Source organism: Limulus polyphemus, unplaced genomic scaffold (assembly GCF_000517525.1).
Source record: "Limulus polyphemus unplaced genomic scaffold, Limulus_polyphemus-2.1.2 Scaffold1801, whole genome shotgun sequence".
NCBI classification, from domain to species: Eukaryota; Metazoa; Arthropoda; class Merostomata; order Xiphosura; family Limulidae; genus Limulus; species Limulus polyphemus.
In genome coordinates this window covers 100807-124564 of record NW_013667411.1, presented here as the reverse complement: position 1 = coordinate 124564, position 23758 = coordinate 100807, and the positions used below count along the sequence as shown (strand labels likewise).

At 32.8% G+C, this 23758-nt stretch overlaps 1 protein-coding gene across 4 annotated transcripts in view; it reads right to left on the bottom strand.

The window, feature by feature from the left end:
- LOC106464983 (Kv channel-interacting protein 4-like) overlaps window positions 1–23758 on the bottom strand; it is an 87051-nt gene that overhangs the window by 19614 nt on the left and 43679 nt on the right. For 3 of the 4 annotated variants that reach the window (XM_022392799.1, XM_022392800.1, XM_022392801.1), the window contains exon 2: window positions 5052–5176. In XM_022392799.1, the coding sequence (XP_022248507.1) occupies window positions 5052–5176 (125 nt within the window). Of the gene's footprint in view, window positions 1–5051; window positions 5177–14841; window positions 14937–23758 lie in introns of those variants that run through there. The other variant, XM_013925163.2, reaches the window with a different exon arrangement.

The window sequence follows — 23758 nt, the reverse complement described above, 5'->3', positions numbered from 1 at the left end:
AGTGTAAAACACTTAAATACACCATTTCGATTTTCCAAGCCTTCACTACTATAAAGTATGGTCATGTCCAGCGTCACTGACGAGGAGTAGAATTATCCGAAACTAGCCTGGCCCAAAGACACCCTCCCCAATTAAAGAATAGACCATTGCAGCTTTTACTTGTTATTAAACAAATCTTTAAACAACTCTCAACAAAGCAAGAAGTTATTTGCCATCTCAATAGGAAAAATACAAATATAAATTCGGAAGTCTTAATCTATTTTGCAACTTCAGAATTTATATTTGTTACAGTTTTTGAAATATTTTAGTATTGGCTTCAAAGACGTAAAGAAACCCGAAATAATTTGGCGTTCGATTCACAATCTGCGAGTCGCAGCTTCGAATCCCTGTCACCGAACATGCTCACTCTTTGAGGCGTTATAATGTGACGATCAATCCCATTATTAGTTGGTAATAAAGTAGCCCAAGAGTTAGCGGTGGGTGATGTTGACTAACTGTCTTACCTCTAGTTTATCACTGCTAAATTAGGGACGGCTAGCACAGATAGCACTCTGGGAACTTTGTCTCCAACCATTATTAGTCTCAAAGTGGGTTCCTCGTCATCGAATATATTACTTATGTTTTCAGTCTTTTAAAGCTCAAACTTCAGGAAAGAACTGTATTAGAATTATGAGTGACTTCTGTATAACTGAATGTAGAATATATCAATTTTTAAGTTATCTGTTAATCCTCAAATAATTTCATCAAAGCCAGTCACATTATCAGCACGTCCCGATAGAAAACGTGCAGTACATATATTTATAGAGATAAACAAAAACTAGTTTATATGAATATTTGAGAGATGCAGGATGTACAAGTATTTTTGGAATATATCATCAAAACTTGCACTTCTGGCCAGGTGGTTAGGGCGCTCGACTCGCAATCTGAGGGTCACGGGTTCGAATCCCCGTCACACCAAACATGCTTGTCCTTTCAGCCGTTGGGGCGTTATAATGTGACGGTCAATCCCACTATTCGTTGGTAAAAGAGTAGCCCAAGAGTTGGCGGTGGGTGGTGATGACTAGCTGCCTTCTCTCTAGTCTTACACTGCTAAATTAGGGACGGCTAGCACAGATACCCCTCGTGTAGCTTTGCGCGAAATTCAAACAAACAAAGTTGCACTTTTCAATCAAATACAGTAGTCATCAAAATGTAATAATTAGATAAACATAAAATGAGCTGAGATACATTAGTAAAATATATTTTAAAATCCATAAAACTGGAAAGTGTTTCATCTTCTGAAATATCGACATTTTTCACCTAAGACTGACTGCATTACTATTATCATTATTTAAGTTTCGTCTATACAATTTTTCACCACTAGTTTTGTAAAACAAAATTACGTTACTGGGTCTTGTTATAGTTATTTATTGGAAAATATAATGTATATATTTAGAAAATATAACATGTATTTATATTCATCGTCAATGTTTGTTTTTATTCTGTTTAACAGATAGTGCTCGAAGCTGGCCAAGGTTACAAGGCTCAGTCAGGCTGGTTCGTCAAGCTTCTAACATTTAGCGTTATAAACAAATACGACGTTACGCACAACGGCTGTTACACCATGTGTAATTGATGATGATAAGATTCGAAGAGAATTGCATTTGTTGTTAAGCGCAAAGCTACAAAATACGCTATCTGTGCTGTGCTCACCACGGGTATCGAAACCCTATTTTTGCATTTTATAACTCCTGCTGGCTTGTCGCCAAGTCACTGGGGGGTTCAAAAGAGAGAGAACAAATATTTTTGCTGACGACTGGAAGAAACGCCTATTATTATTTAGGTACCACCAGTAAACTATATATGCAGAATCATGTATGTAAAAATTTACTATGTTATTTACCTTTAACCAAGACAGCTTTTTAAAAGCCATCTTGATCAGATAAAAGTTTATTTATCTGGTTGCCAGAATAACTTACCACCGATCCTCTGGGAGATCTATAGAAGTATATATATGTATAAATTAGATTAAATACTTGATCCTATGGCTATAAAACTATAGTAAATGAATTAAGCTTTCAATGCTATGGGTAACTAATTATATTATATAAAGAAACACAACATTTGTGAAAGGCTGAGAGTGGCTAGAGTACTGGAACCTGGATATGAGGGTCATGCTACTACGAAAAAAATCGCGCTCCGCACAATGAGGCAATAAATGCGTTATAAGAATTTCGGTCAAATGCTTCTATTGTTTAGGACAAGAGTATCCCAAGAGTTGGTGGTGGGTGGAGTCAACTAGCTACCTAGCCTATCGTTTCAGCATTAGACATGGCTAGCGTCCGCGTGTAGTTTTGCGCAAAATTCAATAAAACAAACGACTAAATTTTTGCACAGTTCTTAAAGTAGAATTTTTTCTTTCATAAAGTGGGATGTATAGTAGGAAGCAGAGCATGAGGTGTATAAACCGACTGCCTAATCAAGACTATTCGACTGTATGTATTCGCTTTCCCTGAAGAACGGAAGGTATCCAAGTAAATTATATAATCACATTCCACTAATTGTGAAAAATTACTTTTACTGAAGAGCACGATATGAAACTATTACGTGAGTGATTCGCTTGTTAATACAACTACTGACATACGTAAAGTTTAGAACATTCAAAGTTAATGTTACGCATGAACTTATTTCTTTAACTTCTGCCGGCGAAGCAAAGTGAATTTTTCCAGGTTGAAAATAAATAAACGCCGAGGAGTATATTTTCACTTAAAGCAAAATCAAAGTTTTTCAGTTAAACAGTATAAGGAATTTGAAGGTGAAACATAAACCTAACTTAGGTTACTTTAGCTAAATTTTCTAGGAGTTTTCCTTTCAGCTAAACTGACAAGTTTCTTTTTTATACAGAAGGTGAAGAAACACAATGATTAATAAGAACATTAAATAGTTATAAGCCCGATGTCCGAGTACAGGATAAAAGGTTTTCCATAGTTTATTTTCCGTGTTTTAAAAGATGCAAGGTTTTCTAATAATCCAAGCGGGAAAATGTACTTAAAAAGCACCCAAATAAAAGGAATAGAAAGCGATAACAATTTTGGATGTGATGTGAGCACCAGTTTCGATTATATACGTTTTAAACAACAATGTGATGTGAGCACCAGTTTCGATTACTATACGTTTTAAACAACAATGTGATGTGAGCACCAGTTTCGATTACGTACGTTTTAAAAACAAATATTTATTGAAACTTTATTGCAAATAACATCAATATTATTTGTTTGTTTAATTAATGATTTTTAGTAATGAAATGCTTGCTATCAGTTTGATTAGATGAAATTAGTCACTGATTCCACCAATTCCCCAGTGTTTTATGTGAATACGTTAAAAGTTTTGAAAGTCCAATTGTGTTTGCTGTTACAGTTCTAATATTTGAATATTTTTTCGCAAATTAATAATGTTTATTTGCTTGTTTCGGAATTTTTGTGTAACGCTGCTAAAGGGCTATCTGCGTATAACCGTTCCCAATCTTAAACTGATAGACTAGAAGGAAGACAACTAGTCAACAGCTCCAACCACAAGATCCTGGGATACTTTTGTCTGCCCTTATAGTGGGATTTGGCCGTTACTCGTATCTCAAACTCACAGCGCCAATGTGCGTAGCGCGTTTTGGGGGCAACGAAATGAAAACCGTGAAATCTCGGATTCACAGTTTGAGCACGTTAAACACTAGCTGACACTCGGCCCCAAATTTATAAGGAAGGGTATTACTAGCAAGTTTTAATCTATATCATTGAAATATATATATGCATACTACTACCACCAAGCTTAAAACAAAGGTCGTATGCATTAACATTGACTGTAGATTTCGAAGAAGGCCAGAGAAACAACAATGAAAGAACACTTTGTTTCAGTACAATCTCGATGTCTTCTAGTGAAGCAAATGGGACAATAACTGCCAAAATCCATAGTTGGCTTCTTTTCTCTTAGAATTATACCGATTTTGTCTGCTTCTAAGTAGTAGCAATATAACTACGAATCAGCGGTAAGTTGCTAAGTTATGTTTATATGAATAATCAATATTTAAGTATCTAATCATCACGTGGGGTTTTGTCATTAAAGTTTTTAGGTTTTGTTCTTCAAGTTTTTGAATACTGGAGGAGATACCATATCTAAGAAAAGCAGTTAGTGTTAAGAGAAGTGGCAGAATTGGACAAACAAACATAACTTTCAGTGTATCTATTGTTTTACCTAAAATAATATTGTCAAACAAGGACTTGTGGTAAAGATCGGAAGATGTGTTTGACTTATTTCTGGCCTATTGTTATGCATTAATATTTTCTACAAGTTTATTAATTTCACTGGTAATCTGTTTAATGCTGTTCTAAAAGCTTAGTGGGAACTACTTCGTGGTCCAGACCTTTCTATTTTTAGGATGTGAAGCTCAATTCCATTTAGATTATTTCATAATTAGTAAGCCTGATTTAGATAAAGTGATTTCTCCGAGTTTTGTGAACTAACAGTGATTGGTAACCTTTCAGTTTTGTTTATACTTGTTTGTTTTTAGAACTTTCGCGCATAACCGTTCATAATTTTGACCTAATAGACTAGATGAAAGAAGGGTAGTCAACAGCACCCACTGCCAGCTCTTAGATTACTCTTTTTCTGAACGTATAGTTGGAATCGACCACCACCCTCAAAGTGAAGAGTGTTTTTTTCGGCAACAGCCGTGACCCATGAACCCCTGGATTCAGGGTTCGCACAAACTAATGATTAGATTATGCCCTACTCATAAAGAAATGTTAATCATTCATTGTCTATCAGCAATAATTGACGTATTTTGTTTTGCTTAATAAAACATTTGAAACAATATGAACCTAATTTCTAATTTATGCTTAAATACCTGCCCTTCTCTTTGTTTATTACATTTTGTAACAGTTAACTACTAAATCTAAACTATCTTAGAACCATTTTATTTGTTTAATTTGAATGTTCATTAAAAGCACAAGTGCTTGAAAACATACCATATTAAGTAGACTTGAGCGAAGTCAATACTGAAAACTTTTATTGTCACTAACCTGTTTAAAACCTCTATACATTAACTGAAGTTCGCGTCTGTTAAACTTGGTTATCTGGCACAGTGTATCAAGAGCTTCTGGAGTGTAGCGCGCAGAGTGGCCATCAAGGTCATCAAATTCACTACCTGAAATAGAACACAGACAGAATTGGATTACTTGTTGGAGGAGAAACCTTAGAATACGTAAGAATCAACACACCTTATCTAACTTTCTTTCCCAGACAACTTGATAAAATCTTAAAAAAATCAAAGAGAATGCACTGGCCGTGTGGACATTTCGCGATTACTTTCTGTTAAAGAAGGTCTGTAATTCGATTCGTAAGATTGCAAGAAATGTCTTTCTTGGTTGGCGGTTTGAAATCAACTTGAATTTAAGAACTGCATATATTTTAAAGCTTTTTATTGAAAATCTGTTTTCGAGAAAAGGAATGTGTCAATTGCTGTTCTGCGACAATTCTACTTTTGATTTTTACATTTCATCGTAGCGAAGCTTTGGTGAATTAAAAGATTGAGAACCTGACAAAATTTACAACGTCGAACCTTTATGAGATAAGAAAAGAGTTATTGAGTATATCTTCTGGTTTACCATGTTTTAAATTTAAAACAACAACTTATATTTAAGTTATTAGAATTTTTATTCTTCTTGTACAACAAGCTTCGTGCTTTGCTGTAAAAAATAAAATTTTATTTTGAACTTAGAAATTGGTTCAAATCATATAATGTACAATGTTATGGAAAAGTCGGTCTCTATCTTTGGTATTACACGAAATGCCTCGACGTATAAAATGCCTACCACAAACTTCTGATGAAATGCTCTGAATGTGCTTCTCTAATTAAAAAGTCTTGTGGAACAAGCTAGGATAAAGTGTTTAAAGTTATGAACATTATGATTAAATTTTTGATAACTTGTCATCTTTCTCAGTTTATAAAGCTTAATGCTCAGCCAGCTTTACATTGGAAAGGCAATAATTATCATTAAACACATATTTCAAAAATAAGCTCTTCACCTTAATTGTAGACAATTTTATATAGATGGAATGAGCTTTAAAAGTCGTTAAAATCTTTCTGAACAACACAGATCACTTAAAGAAATAATGTAAAGAAATGCTTTGTTAATTGATATTAACTTTCTATTAAACACTTTTTTCTGAATATGCATATAAAACGTTTTGTCGTTTAAATAACTTAAAGGAATTCCTTTCGCCACTTTAATTTCTAATTTGTTATTTCGTTTAGGAGTTGAATGTAGAGTCCTTCTAAGTAACAAGAATATTCTTTTAGTGATTTTTCTCGAATAAAAGAGTTTTCTAGCGTACAAGTTTCATTAAACGTTTTATTGCATCTTATACTTTAATTAGTCCAATAAAGTTAACAAAAGAACAAGAAAATCAACGAATCTTTTTAATTTGCTTTCATTTAAAATGAAATGAAAAATAAAGAGCATCAAACTTTCTACTGTTAATGAATGGGCCTAATCTAAATTTGATTTTTCTAAATTTTAAGCTTTTGTTTGTATAACGGTAATATTGGATGCTCACAACGGACCGATTTGTCATCTTAAAAGCTAGTTTTCATGATACATATTCTGTTTGTTTCTTATTATCTTCCTTTCTTTTCTTCTAACAATAGATACTGCAATATTACAGAAAGCTAGCAGTACGAAGACATTACTGAATAAAGTCCAATAATGATTTTTATGCAGTAGAATCTTCCCATACATTTCATTTCTATAGATGACTTTTCTTTCTAAATTCGTTATTCATAGCGCATGATCCAGTTAATTTAAATATGTATTTATAGACTTTGGTTGGTGAACATTAAATACATTTGCTATTTCTTTCGTAACGAGTTTTCTCTATCATCCTAAGGCATTGTTTCTTACAATTGTTCCGAAATTGGACCAATTCCAAGGCAATATAAATTCGACCCAAGAATACTTAGCTTAAGATAGAGGAAGTTTTTAAATTAAGCAGAGACACATGGACAATTTTTAAATACTACAATAATATGTTTCTACCGCATTTTTGAGGATATAAAAATTCCAAGAATAATTTCAATTTAACAGTCATATAGCCATATGTTTATAGAAGAGAAAGAGAAATATTTTTCTTTAAAATACGTGCACATTTTACGGTTTTAGTGTCGAGGTTTGACTTCAATGATATAAGATGGTTTGTAATTAGAAAAAACAAATCTTTGAATTCTTATGTTGATAATATACATTAAAAAATAAGAGACATTTTAATGGAAATATATTTCATTTGCTTCTAAAACAAATTAGAATCCATATTTAGTTTTTTTAAATGTCATATTTCGTTTAGTTTGTTTGTTATGAATTTCGCGCAAAGCTACACGATGGCTATCTGCGCTATTCGTTCTTAATTTAGCACTGTAAGACTAGAAGGAAGGCCATCACCACCCACCACCAACTTTTGGGCTACTCTTTTACCAACAAATAGTGGGATTGACCGTCACATAATAACGTTCCCACGACTGAAAGGGTGAGCATGTTCGATGTGAAGAGGATTCGAACCCGCGACCAATAGATTGCGAGTCGCGCGCTATAACCACCTGGCCATGCCCGGCCTCATATTTCGTTTAGACCAAATATTATAGTTGTGAAAATTTAACTGTACCTAAAAAAGAAAAAAGGTTTATGGTCGTCACTTTTGGCTATCTAGAGCTCCAGTTGTATGTTCCTTATCCAATCAAAAACTGAAATATAAACAAGGAACTGAACATTAAATATCTAATTCAAAATGTAGGAATATGTATTGCATGTTTGGCAGTGGAGCTTGGATATGTGTACTAGAAAAATATCAGTAATTAGGGATATTTATTTTCTATGTTAAAATTGATTTACAAAATTGTTGACGGAAGATAGTTTCGCGATAAAAAAATTGCTGATTTAATCTATCGAACTGCAAAACAACTTTGTGCTTTTTCAAAAGTTTGTTACGGTTGTTAATACATAGAAATCTGACGCAATCATTTTACTGTGTTTGGCACATTTTCTGATAGTTAAGTTTGTGGGGTAAAAGCAAAAGCTAGTAGATATGAGCCATGGAGACGCTAAGCTTATTAAGAAGCTCGTGTTTTACGTCTTTCTATGATAATCAGTTTGAACTACTCATATATGGAAAGTGGAAAAAAGTTAAATAAAAAAATAAGTTTTCATGACAACGATAAAGACAATCTTTAGATCTTGTTTATATTCAAATACCAGATGAAAGAGATCTGCATCGTTACGAGTGTTTTTATACTCGCTGTTAGCAAAGAACAGATAGTCCATTGTATAGCTTTGAGCTTAACAACAACAACAACAAAAATGACAAAGAATTCTCAGTACTCTTTAAAACCTTACTGGTTACTTATGCTACCAAACTTCCAAATTACTTCCTTACAATATTTGGTCATAAGAAAAGGTGAAGCAGCTTCTAATTAGCAAATCTTAAATGGTACTTGTAATATGTTATAAACACAGTTTACTGCCAGAAATCAGTAACAATACCGACAAAAGGGAGATAAGAAGAAAAACAACAATATGGGCTGAACCTAAATGATGTAAAACGTAAATTAATATCGTTATTAAAAACAGCTTCAAAGATTAAGACCAGCTGCTCAAAATTTGGTTTTATCACTGTCTAGTTTTCAGCATCCGATCCTTTCAGAATGTTGACATTACGAGCTGTAGAAGGAGTATTAGTATTGTGTGGATATTTATTATTTAACAAACTGAGAAACTTACTGAATTTTTCTCCGATAAGTATTCAAAATGTTTGGTTAAACACGATCTGTGACTAACTTACGCCAATTTTGATGGTTCCGCCTTATCTGTTTTATCTGTTGTAATTAGTTGACATTTCAGTAACAACTAATGTATAGATTTTTTATTCAAATAAAAAAATAACTAAAAATCTAAGCAACAATATTTGTAATGTATTATATAAACAATAATGATAAATAGGCTTTTGTGTACATTGCTACTATCAGTCTTTAAAGAAGTACAACGAATTATCTAGTTTAAAATGCTTTTTTATTAAACTTCAACTTACTAATTATTACATTTTTTGGAACTAACCAATGACATCACAGAATAGCAGCTCCTTATTCAGATCTATCAATTTATTAGAGATTTATCCGAGTGATCTTGTCTTCTTAAATTGTGAACTAAGAGATACCTAACTCACTCATCACAGACATGAACTGTGGCCAAAACCAGATAGTTCTTATATAAAGTGAAAAATTTGGACTTCTGCTTTCTAGCCTCAATTTTGTAAATTCAGTTTTTATATTTTTGTAAATAAAAGTAAATGTTTCATTAATGCCAGCCTCGAGTTTATATTTGTCCCAATAATTCATGTAAAATGTTTACACAACAAATACTGATGAAATAACTTAACCAGTTTTGCGTTAATCATTATAACGTGTCTATTATACTACTTTCTCGCGTATGTGTGTGATTAAATTTCCACTAATGTGTGCATTAGATTGATTAATTCTCTATTTTTAGAAAGGCAAGACTTATTAGACAACAGAGGTGAAATATCGTTATGATAAAGATAGCCGAACATGGCTGAAACACTCTTAAAACTATCATATCTATAAAAACACAATAGCTATTTTTGTATTAACAGCACCATTTGATGCCTAGTAAAAGACGTTTGCTGCATAATACATATTCACGGTAAGCAGGTTTTATTTCTATTATATTTCTTAAATTAATTAACAAACAATTTTATTTGAACTTTTTGATCCTTTCCCTTCTGCAAATTTCCGCTTGGGTGAGTAAAATCTTCTAGAGGCAAACATAAAAATCCACCTAAGATTAAGACAGTTCTGATTACACAATTGGTGAAAATTGAGTATTGATCGAATGTACGGAACAGTGATACACACACACTGAGTTTACTTACAGAAGGAGATCTTTCGATAAAAAGGTTAAATGTTGACCTTACAGCTCCTTGTGAGTAAATACACAAAGTGACATATTTTAGACAACTTATAATGTCTGTAATATTAAGACAAACAAGTTGTCTTTACTAATTCTGATAAATAGATCTAAAGTATCTATTAAAACCAACAGGAAATATCAAAGTAGTTTCAAAACCTTCACTGGTTGTATTAATTAGTTATAAACTTTTTTAGTTTTTCAGACCAGTTGAGTACTTATTCTGTGTCTAATTGTTACAGATATTCTCCTCTCCCTTATATCAGATTCTTCTCTCCATTATGACAATTCTCATAAGATAGAGAAAAAAGTATATTATTATAATTTCCTGGAAAAAGTCTGCTTAATATATACTCACCGAGTTTACTAAAGTTATGGACAGTTTGTAATTATGAAATTAAAACTCGGCATTCTGCAGTTTCTTTGCACATGTTCATTTGCAGTTTTAAGATCTGTTTATAATATTGATTTTATTGTTCCAGTTGCAAGGTTTGTTTGCTCATGTTCATTTGCAGTTTCAAGATCTGTTTATAATATTGATTTTACTGTTCCAGTTACATGGTTTGTTTGCACATGAAGATATAATAAACAAGGGTCGGACGTTGCCGAACAGATTGCGTGCCATAAAGTCTTCGATTTTTTTTTTCTGATACAATATTACGAATTAAGAGTCAAACTGTTTAAATATTTTGTACCTTAGGCTTCAGACAAGAATATTTATTCTACGACTTTTTGGACAGCTCCTTGATAAAAATGCATAATTGAAACTTGTAGAAATAAGGGCTTGTTGTATCTTTTTACCTTAAGATTTAGATCACAAATGTGTTTGTAAATTAAAAAACTTCTGATTGTACTAAAACAACTAAAAAGACGAGCTGCAAAATATTTCTTCAAGATTAAAATCATTTTGGCTGCTGTGACGGATTTACTATCCTATATCTATTTTAAATTTATATTTAGAAATGTACATAACTTATGCTGTTAAATCTGTATTGCGAAATTCCCGCCTATTCATTAAAATCATAGAAAATTCTCGAGTGTAAGAATCAACAATATATATGTGTAGGTAAACACTGGTATATCGTTTACAGTATTGGGTGAGCTGAATTTTCGAAACTCTCCTCACGCCTATAAATATAACCAACGTTACATAAGTGATTGTTATAACGCTAATTAATCGGGAACTTCAGATATTTGACCAGGAATATTTATAAATTTGGAATATGACAAACCATTTAACCTCAATAGATTCGCATCGGACATAAGTATTTTTAAGAAAACATTATATAACTTCATCGATGGATAACTCGGCGTGTGTGGCTGGCGAAGAACGAAGAACACAGAGCTAACTAACTCCCTGTTATATATATATATATATATAAGTCAAAATTATACATATACTCAAAATTTATTCGCTCATCGTGGACCTTCGCTAAGATATCAAGGAAGTTCCAGACCAGATAAAGGACTAAATATTGTTTGTAAGTTTGTAAAACTTTTGTTCATAGATGATTATTTGTAATAACTGTTATTGTAAATTGTGTTATTGTTTGTATATTAAAATATATTTGTATTAGCAAAACTGTGTGTATCAATCTTGTGGGCAAATATCATAAACTGGATACATATCGACATTTATTTAATTTCTAAATCACCATTTAACTCAGTTTCAGGCTATTCGAAATTATAATACGTTATGTAATAAACTGGAGACTCCTCCGGAATAACTTATAATACGTAACACTGCTAAAAGCAATGTAAATGAAAATTTAACTTGAAAATAAAACAAATTAATTTTAAAACAGATTAACTCGGATCTACGATTTTGCACGTCAGTGAAAAATACTCAACATTGATACTCAGGCCCAGCATGGCAGGCCAGGTGGTTAAGGCACTCGACTCGCAATCTGAAAAATACTCGACATTGATACTCAGGCCCGGCATGGCCAGGTGGTTAAGGTACTCGACTCGCAATCTGAAAAATATTCGACATTGACACTCAGGCCCAGCATGGCCAGGTGGTTAAGGCACTCGACTCGCAATCTGAAAAATACTCGACATTGATACTCAGGCCCAGCATGGCCAGGTGGTTAAGTTACTCGACTAGCAATCTGAAAAATACCCGACATTGATACTTAGGCCCGGCATGGCCAGGTGGTTAAGGCACTCGACTAGCAATCTGAGGGTCGCGGGTTCGAATCCCCGTCACACCAAACATGCTCGCCCTTTCAGCCGTGGGGGCGTTATAATGTGACGATCAATCCCACTATTCGTTGGTAAAAGAGTAGTCCAAGAGTTGGCGGTGGGTGGTGATGACTAGCTGCTTTCCCTCTAGTCTTACACTGCTAAATTAGGGACGGCTAGCGCATTATAGCTCTCGTGTAGCTTTGCGCGAAATTCAAAACAAAATAAAAGACATTGATACTCCCCCTCTTTGTTATAGCATAGTTATGTAAGATCAATACCACTATTATTTGATACAAGTGATTGTTCTAGATTTCTACGTAGCTTGATAAATTCTATAGAATCCTCATGTCCTCCCTTCCACTCCGTTTCCCAGAAAAATACTTTTTTCCTATGGTTGCATTGAATTATTGACGATAGAATCACAACGTTCCAAGAATCCAGAAATATTTGCTATTCCTATAATTTTAGGACATATAATCACACCATTTCTTCTTCAAAACCCATAATTGTTGACGCCCTACAATTACACATTCTTTTGTTTATTTTTATTTCTGTATTTCTGATAAGTTCACTGTATACTTGAATAGTTTCATATATATATATGTAAACATTCATTACTTTTTTAAGCAAGTTTGATTCATTTTAATAATCTCTGCGAATTGACAAGATGTGGGTTAGTGGATAGCGTATTTTGAATGTAAATCAGAGGGTTCATGGTTCGCAGTCCATTGTCGAGAAAATGCACTCTACACGTTGGGGCCGTGGGTGTATTATAAGCGATAAGTTCAAATCCCAATATTCAGCCAGAGAACAGTAGTTAAAAACTGGCTGTACGCGCTGTTGACTAGCTGCCTTCTCTCTAGTCTATTATTTCAAAATAAGGGACGGCTACGCTCTGAGAGCTCTTTGTTTAGCTTTGCGCGAAATTTCTGAAACAAGCTAACAAATAAAATCATTTCAACAACGCTTATTCTCGCAATACTCATTTTGAAGTTATAAAAGTTCTTTCGTTCGTCGACTGAAAATCAGCGTTGCTGGTATACCTTACAGCTTCATAGATTGAACTTTTATTACCTAACTCAAAAACAGTAGATTATGGTTTCAAGAGTTTTGGGCTTACCAAATTAGATACCTTATATAAGAAGGCGTGCTTTTCTAGAAAACTTGATACAGGAGGAATAAAATTAGAAAGTGTCTCAAATGTTATATCCTCAGAAGTTATCAGAATACTTCAAATATTATTAAGCAAATTACAAAAGCTGTCAACCAACATAACCATTTATTGAAATGTTATATCAGCTTCCAAAGTTTTAGAATATTATTAGTTATTTTTTTGTGTGTCAGAAAATACTGAAGTTCACATTAATGGCGTTTATAATCAGATGTCTGTGGATAAAATATAAACAAAATTAAAGTTGATAATTAAAAACTTATTTTACTCCTACAATCATTAAAAAAAAAGTTACCTTTAATAACTATAAAACAAAGAGTTTTCTCTCTAAACTAAGATGTCCATTCACAATTGTATTAGTTTCGAGATGAACTGTTTTCCATATTTTAAGAATGTTTTCTGGCAAAGCAACGATTCCCCAAGTCCATTACACAATACGCTGATTTTAACTGATAGTGACTTTCTATACAGATAAGCATGTGCTACTTAATCACGCCTTTAGAAATTTATTTTCATGATGCTTTATTACAGAACGGGCTTTCTAATACTATCTTTTGATTGATTTTATATAATTACTACATTAAAAAACAAAAATATCAATAACAAAAACAAGGACAAATTTTCCTTTCTAGAGTGCAAACAAAGCGTCAAAGGTTTTGAAACTTGTCGCACTTAGCTGTTTCCAGAGAAATAAATTTTTCCTAGATTGAGATCGCCATATTGGCCTAATTTTGATAAAAGATACAATATTACATTTTACATTCCACATGTTTGTGCAGCTAGTTAGGTTATGCATTCATCAAAAATTGTTTTGTTGAATTGTGAAATCGTGAAATATTTTGACGTATTTAACTCATGCAGCAAATTCAACATTGATTTTGAGCTAACATCATAAAGTCTTTAGCAACTTTTGATTTCTCCAAGTAAACAAAAGCTTCAGTCTGTAAATGTAATCAACAAAATATTTAATAACATTATTTTCTGAGGTAAACTTTTACTAATGAATGTAAGCGCAGTGCAACTTTCAGGAATAGTTTGAAGAGAAAAATCTTCTGACCAAAAAGAATGAACTTTAATGCCTAACAAAACCATTGAGTGTCAGCACCAAACATAACTTTAATGCCTAACAAAACCATTGAGTGTCAGCACCAAACATAACTTTAATGCTTAACAAAACCATCGAGTGTCAGCACCAAACATAACTTTAATGCTTAACAAAACCATCGAGTGTTAGCAGCAAACAGAACTTTAATGCCTAACAAAACCATCGAGTATTAGCAGCAAACAGAACTTTAATGCCTAACAAAACCATCGAGTATTAGCACCAAACAGAACTTTAATGCCTAACAAAACCATCGAGTGTTAGCACCAAATAAAACTTGAATGTTTGACAAAACCATCGAGTGTTAGCTCCAAACTCAACACGAAGAAGATCATTTTTCTAACAACACCGTAAGATGTTTAGAAAACAAAAGAACTTACGACCGGTGTGGCGATCTCCCCTTTTTTCATATCGAGTCGATGGAACATTGCTGGTCCTTAACCCTTGCATCTTTATTAGTACCAAAGTCTGTGGCCGGCTGTCAGGAAACACGAAGTGTGAGAACGATGGATAAACGAGGCTTGTTCATAGCACAGTTTGTACAAAAAATATGCTATTTTGGAAGGAAGCCGAGTGAGCGCGCTTCGTTAAATTATAAATAGATTCATTACTAGGACCCCTAATACGTTAACTTAAAATTACACTTTATAAAATATAAATTCTCCCTCGAAATGTTTGTTGCAAATTGTAACTAAGAGCACGTGTCTTAAAAAGCAATGTTGCATTTTTGTTTACGAATAAAATCATGCAACGTGAGTAATACCAAGTTGCTTTATTTTGTTGTCTTTATGAGATATCACCTACTGTTTCAGTTAAAGCGGAATTTTAGCTTTATTTCCGCTCAAACGTTTTTGGATGGATTTCACATATATTTGTGTGTTACATCAAACTAAGACGTTTACAATGTAATCATTATTATTTAACGAGACCCTTAAATGTAAACAAATCATGCAGGAAAGCAATATGCAGATCAGGATTTTCCTAATATTACACATATTATCAAGTATTTCACCTAGGATTGGAAAGCATGTTTGTTACCTATAAGAATGATAACGTGTGAGAAAGAGCCAGAAGCAGCATGGACACCGAATGGCATTCTTGTTCCGAGCTGAGATAAGTAAAATGTAATTTTGTGAACGATAGTGACCACATCGAATTTTTATTAATCGATGTTCTTTCTCATTCACCGGTGATGTGACATACTGTAAAGAATAAATATTTATTTACAACTAAAAAATGTAGGTAACTATCTCAGCTAAGTAGACGTTGACAATTCATTGCTTCGTGGCCCTAGCGCTAGGGTTAGTATTACTTGTAAAATCTGGGGCAGATAAAACAAGGGTCTGATGGCGGTTCGCTAGGTGTTCGCATTACAAGCACTTAGTTCAGCCTTTGTTCTGCACTTGGTATTCATAATTGTTTGGAGTTTGTTTGTTTTTTGAAGACGAATAATGGCGAAATACATTTTGGCAATTAAACTTTGCTAAAGTGTGCACACTTTCATATACTAGTAAAACATAATGCTTGCACCATTTTTTTTTAATTGTTGAACGTAAACTTGGGATCCTAAAAATTTTGAAGTATCCTGAAAGTTTTTGTTTTTCTAGAACCAAGAGTAAACAAGGCTGGTGACTGAAATTTTGAAGATTTGTTTTAAAGGTTCAAGAGAAAGCAAAACATTTACAATTTCTAATTATGGAGAAAAGTAACAAGTGTGCATATCTTATGCATGATGAGCAAACTATGTAAACAGAGAAGTTTGTTTATTTGTTTAAACTATTTAAACAGAGAAGTTTGTTTATTTGTTTAAACTATTTAAACAGAGAAGTTTGTTTATTTGTTTAAACTTTTAAACAGAGAAGTTTGTTTATTTGTTTTCGAACAAAGCCGCATTGGGATATCTGCTGTGTCCACCGCAGGAAACCGAACTCCAAATTTTAGCGTTGTAAATCTGTAGATTTCCCATTGTACCACAAGGGAGCAAACAAAAAAAAGACTGCAGTAGTTTTATTTCTTATTTTGGGTATAAAAAACTACTATTTTGTTTGATAAAAAAGTTCCATAGAGATGTTAATATCGATAGGGGCTTATAGAAAGGTCGACTATTTGGAACATTACATATAAGTGATATATATATATACAAGTGATATTTGCAGACTATATTCCTTTGTATTTCGTCATAAATGATATTATTTGTGGTAACTATAGTACTTTACTTATTATTTTTAGTTAAATACGAGTATTATTGATTAAATGATATGTCACATTAGTTCTTTCCAGTCACAGAATGCAATACTGTATTGAAATCTAACGAAGTCGTGGAGTTATTGTTGGATAAAGTACTTTTGTGAAGCTATTCTTTTATCTTCTTAAATGATACTTCAGAAATGGTTTGTTTGTTGGTTGAAGTTTGATTGCAAAGCACAAGGCTATCTGCATCAAACAACTGGCTCTAATTTTTACAAAAAAGTAATAAAAGCAAAAGTAAAATATGGTAAAAAAGAAAAAAGATAAACAGATTAAAAACTGAATATTGTCTGTAAACAAGACTCTAAAATTAAAGCGGAATAAAAAGATCAATGGCACGTTTGTTTGTTTTGAAGTTAAGCACAAAGCTACGCAATGGACTATCTGTTTTCTGCCAACCACGGGTATCGAAACCCGGCTTCTAGCGTTGTAAGTCCGCAGACATACCGCTGTGCCACTGAGGGGCCCTTTGATTGACTTATATAAAATATTTTCATATCTGCGATCCTCCTATGCAGTTAGGTCTAAGGGATATTAGCTGGAGTTGAGAGAGGTGAGGAAGTGGTCAGTTCTTGTTCAGTCCCTGAGGGATTAGGCATTACAGCACTCTAAGTCATTAGATAATGATTAGAGTGAGCGTCAGCTTTTCACATTCAGCTGCTATGAAGATTATGCGACCGCCTATTATTATAAAACTCTATAATCCTAATTACGGAAAATAGGTGTGCAAAGTCAGAAATAAAGGGACTTGTTAGGGGCATAGGTTTGAAAAGAGAATATAAAAGATAAGAGTTTAGCGAACAGAAGACCAAGAGATGTAAGAAAGAACGAATAAACCGAGAGATGCGAAGGAAGAAAATAATAGGCTGCCAGTAAGAAACAATACTTAGTTCTAAATCTTTGCATTATTGATTACATTAATAAACAGAAATTAATTATGTTTACATTGGTATGAGTAAATTCCTGATAGATATAAGTACAACTTTAATAGAGTTATGGAGAAAGTGAAGTGCAGATATAGCACGATTGTATGAAAGTGGTGTCAAAGCGATCAATAACAAAGTAACTCTTCTTTTGTTGATGGGTTTCGATTCCTAATGAATTGATGAATCACAATTCTGACACCAGGAAATAGAAAGGTAGTGGCATTTATAATATATATATTAGAGGACGAGAGATCAAGAAAGATAGAATTGCACAGCAATCACATAACTCGTTTCTTTTGTAGATACGCAAGTAACTTAGAAAACTATTAGTTGGTTTCAGTAATTAAGTAACTTTAGTATCCTAATCACTTCGAGTTAATGAAATGCATATAAGCGTGATCAAAATATCTAAAATAAATAATAACACAAAAAAGCAAAATCACATTTGGGACAAAAAACAGAAACAAAACCGAAAAAAATGAACAGTTTTTCTTACTTCGATACGACAAAAGAAGTGAAAACGTTAATTTGAACACAGAAGCAGATGACACGAGCCACAAGAAGAATTTTGTACACACCTTTTAAATATCTCATCATTATAAAAATGTAGAATAATTTTGCTAATGACGTCAAAATTAATAGCTATAAACGTTATCCTTTACGATTGCTGCTGGATTACGTAGATATCGTATGTACGTTCAGTATTTCAAGCTTTGAGAAACACAATGAAATGTCAGAAACACGAAATGAAATAATTGGAAACTAAAAAAAAGGTACTTATGTTAGAGAATGTTTAGAAACAAATTACCTAAATCCTCAGCGCGTTATGTTTACGTATCATAATCTGATTTATTAAAAAGAATGGCCACGTAAAAAAAGGTAATATATATATTCAGATCCAAATTAAAGACAAATAAAATTATATTTACATTTGCGTTCGTTTTAACATTAAGAACACTGCGAGGAGGAAAACAATTTAGCTGCTGTCAGTTTTATGTCAAGAAAACTTGCAACTACAAATCGCGATTTTAATGAATTTTCTAATCTGTTTTATATATGTAGTTGATCCTAGATGGCGCTAAAATATTTGTCTCAGCATTTCGCTTAAGCAACACAAAAGCTACTTGTTCATAACAGTCACTAATTTTTGGTGGACTGATAAGGTAGAGAAAATGACAGCTAGTCAACAACATGCACTTCCAGCTCTTTGAATATTCTTGTCTGATCGAACAGTAGGATTTGACCATCACTCCTATAGAGCACGTACTGCCCCAAAGTGCGAAGCGCGTTTTTGCGGCCAGAGGTTGCGAATAATGAATGAATCCTCGCATGCACAACCCAGACAAGCTAAGCACAAGGTCATGCCACTGAACGTATACATTGGTGATATCTTATCAAAATGAAGCAATTAAAGTGATTTTACTTGTAAATGATGTATGTTATCTTTTTCTGATTTGTCGAATTTTAAACGCAAATCTATACATAGGGCAGTACGCGCATAGTCGTCTCTTATCATGAACCAGTAGACCAGAGCTAGTCAACAGTTCTCACCGCTAACTCTTGGGTTACACTTATCTGATCGATAGTGGGATTTGAATGTCATTGTTATAGCGCACCCATGGACCCAAAGTACAGAAAGTGTTTTTGCGAGAGTTTTAAACTCGGATTGACAGTTCTGGCATACTAACAACTTAATCACGTTCGGCGCCAGAGTGTTAAGGAGAAATACCTTTAACGTCTTTAAGAATAAAGAATGGTTCTTTGGTGATGATATAAATAATCCGAATCACATTTTTTATTTCATTTTAGAGTTTAAAATCAATTTCTATACTACGCATTAGACAATATAATCAAATATATATTTATAGTGTTTTTTTGTTGTTGTTAAATTCAAGTATTTTTGGATGATATAAATTCATTAACTATGCCTTCTCTGGGTTTTAATATTTCATGCACTTTTCAAGAACGAGTAGTTGGGTATATAAACCTTGAAATGATAGGAAAGCCCGACTTGTCTTCCCGAAGATAAATTCTCCATCTGTTTTCTTCAGTGCAACTTAATACTTTTTTTTTCTCTCTTTCTCTTAATTTTCCACTTCGAAACATCTAGTGACGTCATCAACTATCGTATAATGTTTTAAAAGTAAACACTTCCTTACTGAACAAAATGAATTATATTTCAAATATTTAAGGTTATATTCAGTTGAATATGTCACTTTAAATGAAAAAAAATTGTACAGTTTTATTTCTGCTGTTCAAGAGAAAATGGATATAATACAGATAAGAAAAGTTCAGATATTTACTTATTCTTAAAAACTAAATAACATTTCTGAAAATATAAGTGGGATTAAGTAGAAATGTAAAAGATGAACGTGTTATGATACTTCTATAAAATTAAAAATATCGAAAATGAATAGATTTTGTTTTTGAGTTAAATAAGTTATTATGAAAATCGTATTAACTTTTTAATTAAGCAAAAAAAAGCTAATCAGGAATTATTACTATTGGAAGTGTTACTTCACACACTTTCAGTTCTTCCTGTTTACGTTACTGTAAGACGATATCTAATTCAAAGCTGAAGGAATTTCATTTCCGGTTTTCACGAAAACTAATTAGTAGGACTCATTCTGTTATCTAAACATCGTATTTTCGGTTGGCTCCGTGGTGCGTACGCTGATCCTTTGATAACGATATGTCACATAGCCGACATCACCTGACTAGTCTCATAATGTAAGAAATAAAACGGAGATACTAGTTATCAATCTTGTTGAGACATTCGCAGTCTCTAACTAAACTTTCAAACAGTATTACAGCAGTACGACATGAGAAGCTTTCACGCATCTTTTATTGTCTTTTACAACTACCTAAATCAACCCAAGCTATACAGGTCAGTTTGCGCTTAATCTTGTTATATTTACGTTATAGCCGCACGATTGAACTGTTTTTGCACTCCACAATATTCATCATCAATTACCAATTACCCTGATTGTATTAGTTTTTTGTTTTCGTGTTTACTGGTGATTTATTTAACATTTCGAGCTCGGTTTTAAAAACAGAAAATTGCAGTTTAATTTAAATTAAGTTACTCTCTACTGAGAAGTAGGTGTGTATTTATATCAAACAGCATAATAATTAAATAATTTGTTAATCAATATCTAAAACTGTGTACAAGGATAATTAGATTTATTAAACTTAATGGTAAAGCATTCTTTCTTTATTGAATGTTTGAGCACAAACTCGGTGATGAAGTCAAATCCTACTAAAATGCTACTTCCATGTAATATATTAACATCTTATATTTAGATGTTTTAACAAACAAAATACAACTTAGTTCATTGTGCTTCACAATGAGCCTAAGGTGTTTGCTTACAAAATAAAAGTTTTAAAAGGTAGTATCTCGTTACTGAAATTTTGTCCAAATGTCAAAGTTATTACAAAAAGTGGATGGAACAGTCTGAAATAAACTCAAGGTATTTTGGGAGGAATATATAACTACTGAAAGATCCTTATATCTGAATATACTTACGTATGTAACATGCATACGTAATCTGCGTTACACAGTCAAATAATTATCATAAGTAAGCTGACTTACGCACTTAAGTTAAGTACCATGCATATGTAAAGTGAGTTACACATTCAAGTAATATGCATACGTTAGCTGACTTTTACAGTCAAGTAGCATGCACACGTTAGCTGAGTTCTACAGTTAAGTAACATGTATACGTAAGTTAAGTTACATGTCAATTAACGTTGGTCCGTAGTCTTGGTTTCTAAGTTTCACATACGAGTACCATCTGCACACCAAAACAAAACTTTCACTTTGTAAGCTCGAGTTTACTGTTTGAAATTTGATAAAGAAAACAATATAAGTACGACATCACTTAGAAAACACTATTTTTTAGAAATTACATTATTTTGTCACCTTCTTGTTCATTAGGAACGAAGTCTCCAAATAGAAGGATTTAACCTCACAGAGCCTTGTTTCATGAATTGTACTATAATAAAGGAAAATATATTAGGCAATGATTAAGAAAGTTTCAATTTTTTATGTTTAAGTGAGAGTCTCCTTAATCACAACTGTTTTGTTTTTCTTCTAGTAGCAAGTGAGCCAAGTAAAATGTATAATTCTAGATTTTATCGATTGTCACATGTCATGGTTCTAGTCTAGTGCCAATAATTCGAACAAATGGAACATTTCTGCATTTTAACTAACATCATCAGTATCATTCTTTTTGCGTAGAACTTGCATTAAGCAAACTAAATGTTATATTGTGTACATTATTTGTTTTAAGACGATCAATCACACTAATGTTATAGCAATAACAGTCTTAGTTCATGCTTTAAAACCGCGCAAGATTTCAGAAAAATATTGTATGGCGATCAACTGTTAACATTTTGTACACAAAACAACTACTAGTATATTGTTTAAGTATGTAAGCACCAGGTTTTTCTGGACAGTAATATTAAAAATAATAACATTTAGTTTGGATTAAATTTGAATAGTAGGAAATTTTTATATCAGTTATGCACTAAACGATAGCTCACAAAGCAAGTTGGGTATTGATTCAATGTGAACACGTTTTAACTTAACAGTAAGTTAACTGTATATGTGTGTTTAACTCAGCTTACTGTTAGGTTAAAACATGTTCACATTGAATCAATACCCAGTCTGCTTTGTGGGTTCTCGTTTAGTGCATGTTACTTAACTGTATAGCTCATGATGAAGGGAACTTTCACTCAATCAAACATAAAATATACAATTTCTTAATGAAACATTTACAGTAATTCGATAATTATATTTTATTTGGTTTATTATTGTACAATGCAACAACTAGAACCTATGAAATACTTCTAGTTCGGTGTACTTAATGTACCAGAACGTGGCACAACAATGTAATTTGTAAAATACCATAGTGTGTTCTAAATTAAGTTCGAGTCATGTTTTGTTTTCTTGCTTAAAGTAAGTGCGTGCTTAAAGTATAACACGGAGACGTGAAACAAAGAATTTATAATAAAACTTTTTTAGAAATTATTCCCTAATTAAATATAGTTTTATTTAATACAGTTTATTACAAGAAACTGGAACCTTCGAAGTGATATCCTTCTGCTTTAGTATTTAAAGCGTGACGAGGTGACAAAAAATATGCAACTTTTAAAAGAAAAAGTTTTATAGTTCATGCTCTAATTGTAGTTAGTTCTGTTCATTACACTAGGAAACGAGAACCAGGAAAATAAAATCTCTCTGCTTAGATGTGTATTTACTTAAAAAAATAACGATTGGAAATGAAATGTACAATACAAAAGTTTTCTAAATAATTCTCAAAGTTTGTTTTTGTTCCTCTATTATACTGTAATGTATAAAACGGAAACCTACAAGATGAAATCTATCTGCTTTGTCTCTTTGTTTGTGAGCATTCTGTGCTGTGCCAACAATGGATATCAAAACTGGGTTTTTAGCGTCATAAGCATTCATACTTACCGCTGAGCCACTGGGGGCACAGTGAAGAGACTTTAAATTACATAGAAACAATTGTGTCTGCTAAGCTTTCACAGCTACTAGCTACTACTTTAGGTAAAATTCAGAAATATACTGTTTGAATTTAATACATAATATATAGAGTAAAGTCTAGTTTCAAGAAAATGCAGAAATTAGTATTTTCGCTAACGTCTGATATCATTGCTCGGCGACTTTTTTTGTGCAAAATATATAAATGTACATTTGTCATAACGACACACGGGAGACTTAAAGACGTCACTAAAACACCGCTGTAGAGTCCAACAGTCCTACACATAACACAAGTCTGCAAGCTGTGTCCTACACAAAACATAAGTGTGCATGCAAGCTGAGTCTAACAGATAACATAAGTGTGCATGCAAGCTGAGTCTAACAGATAACATAAGTGTGCATGCAAGCTGAGTCTAACAGATAACATAAGTGTGCATGCAAGCTGAGTCTAATAGATAACATAAGTGTGCATGCAAGCTGAGTCTAACAGATAACATAAGTCTGCAAGCTGAGTCTAACAGATAACATAAGTGTGCATGCAAGCTGAGTCTAACAGATAACATAAGTCTGCAAGCTGAGTCTAACAGATAACATAAATGTGCATGCAAGCTGAGTCTA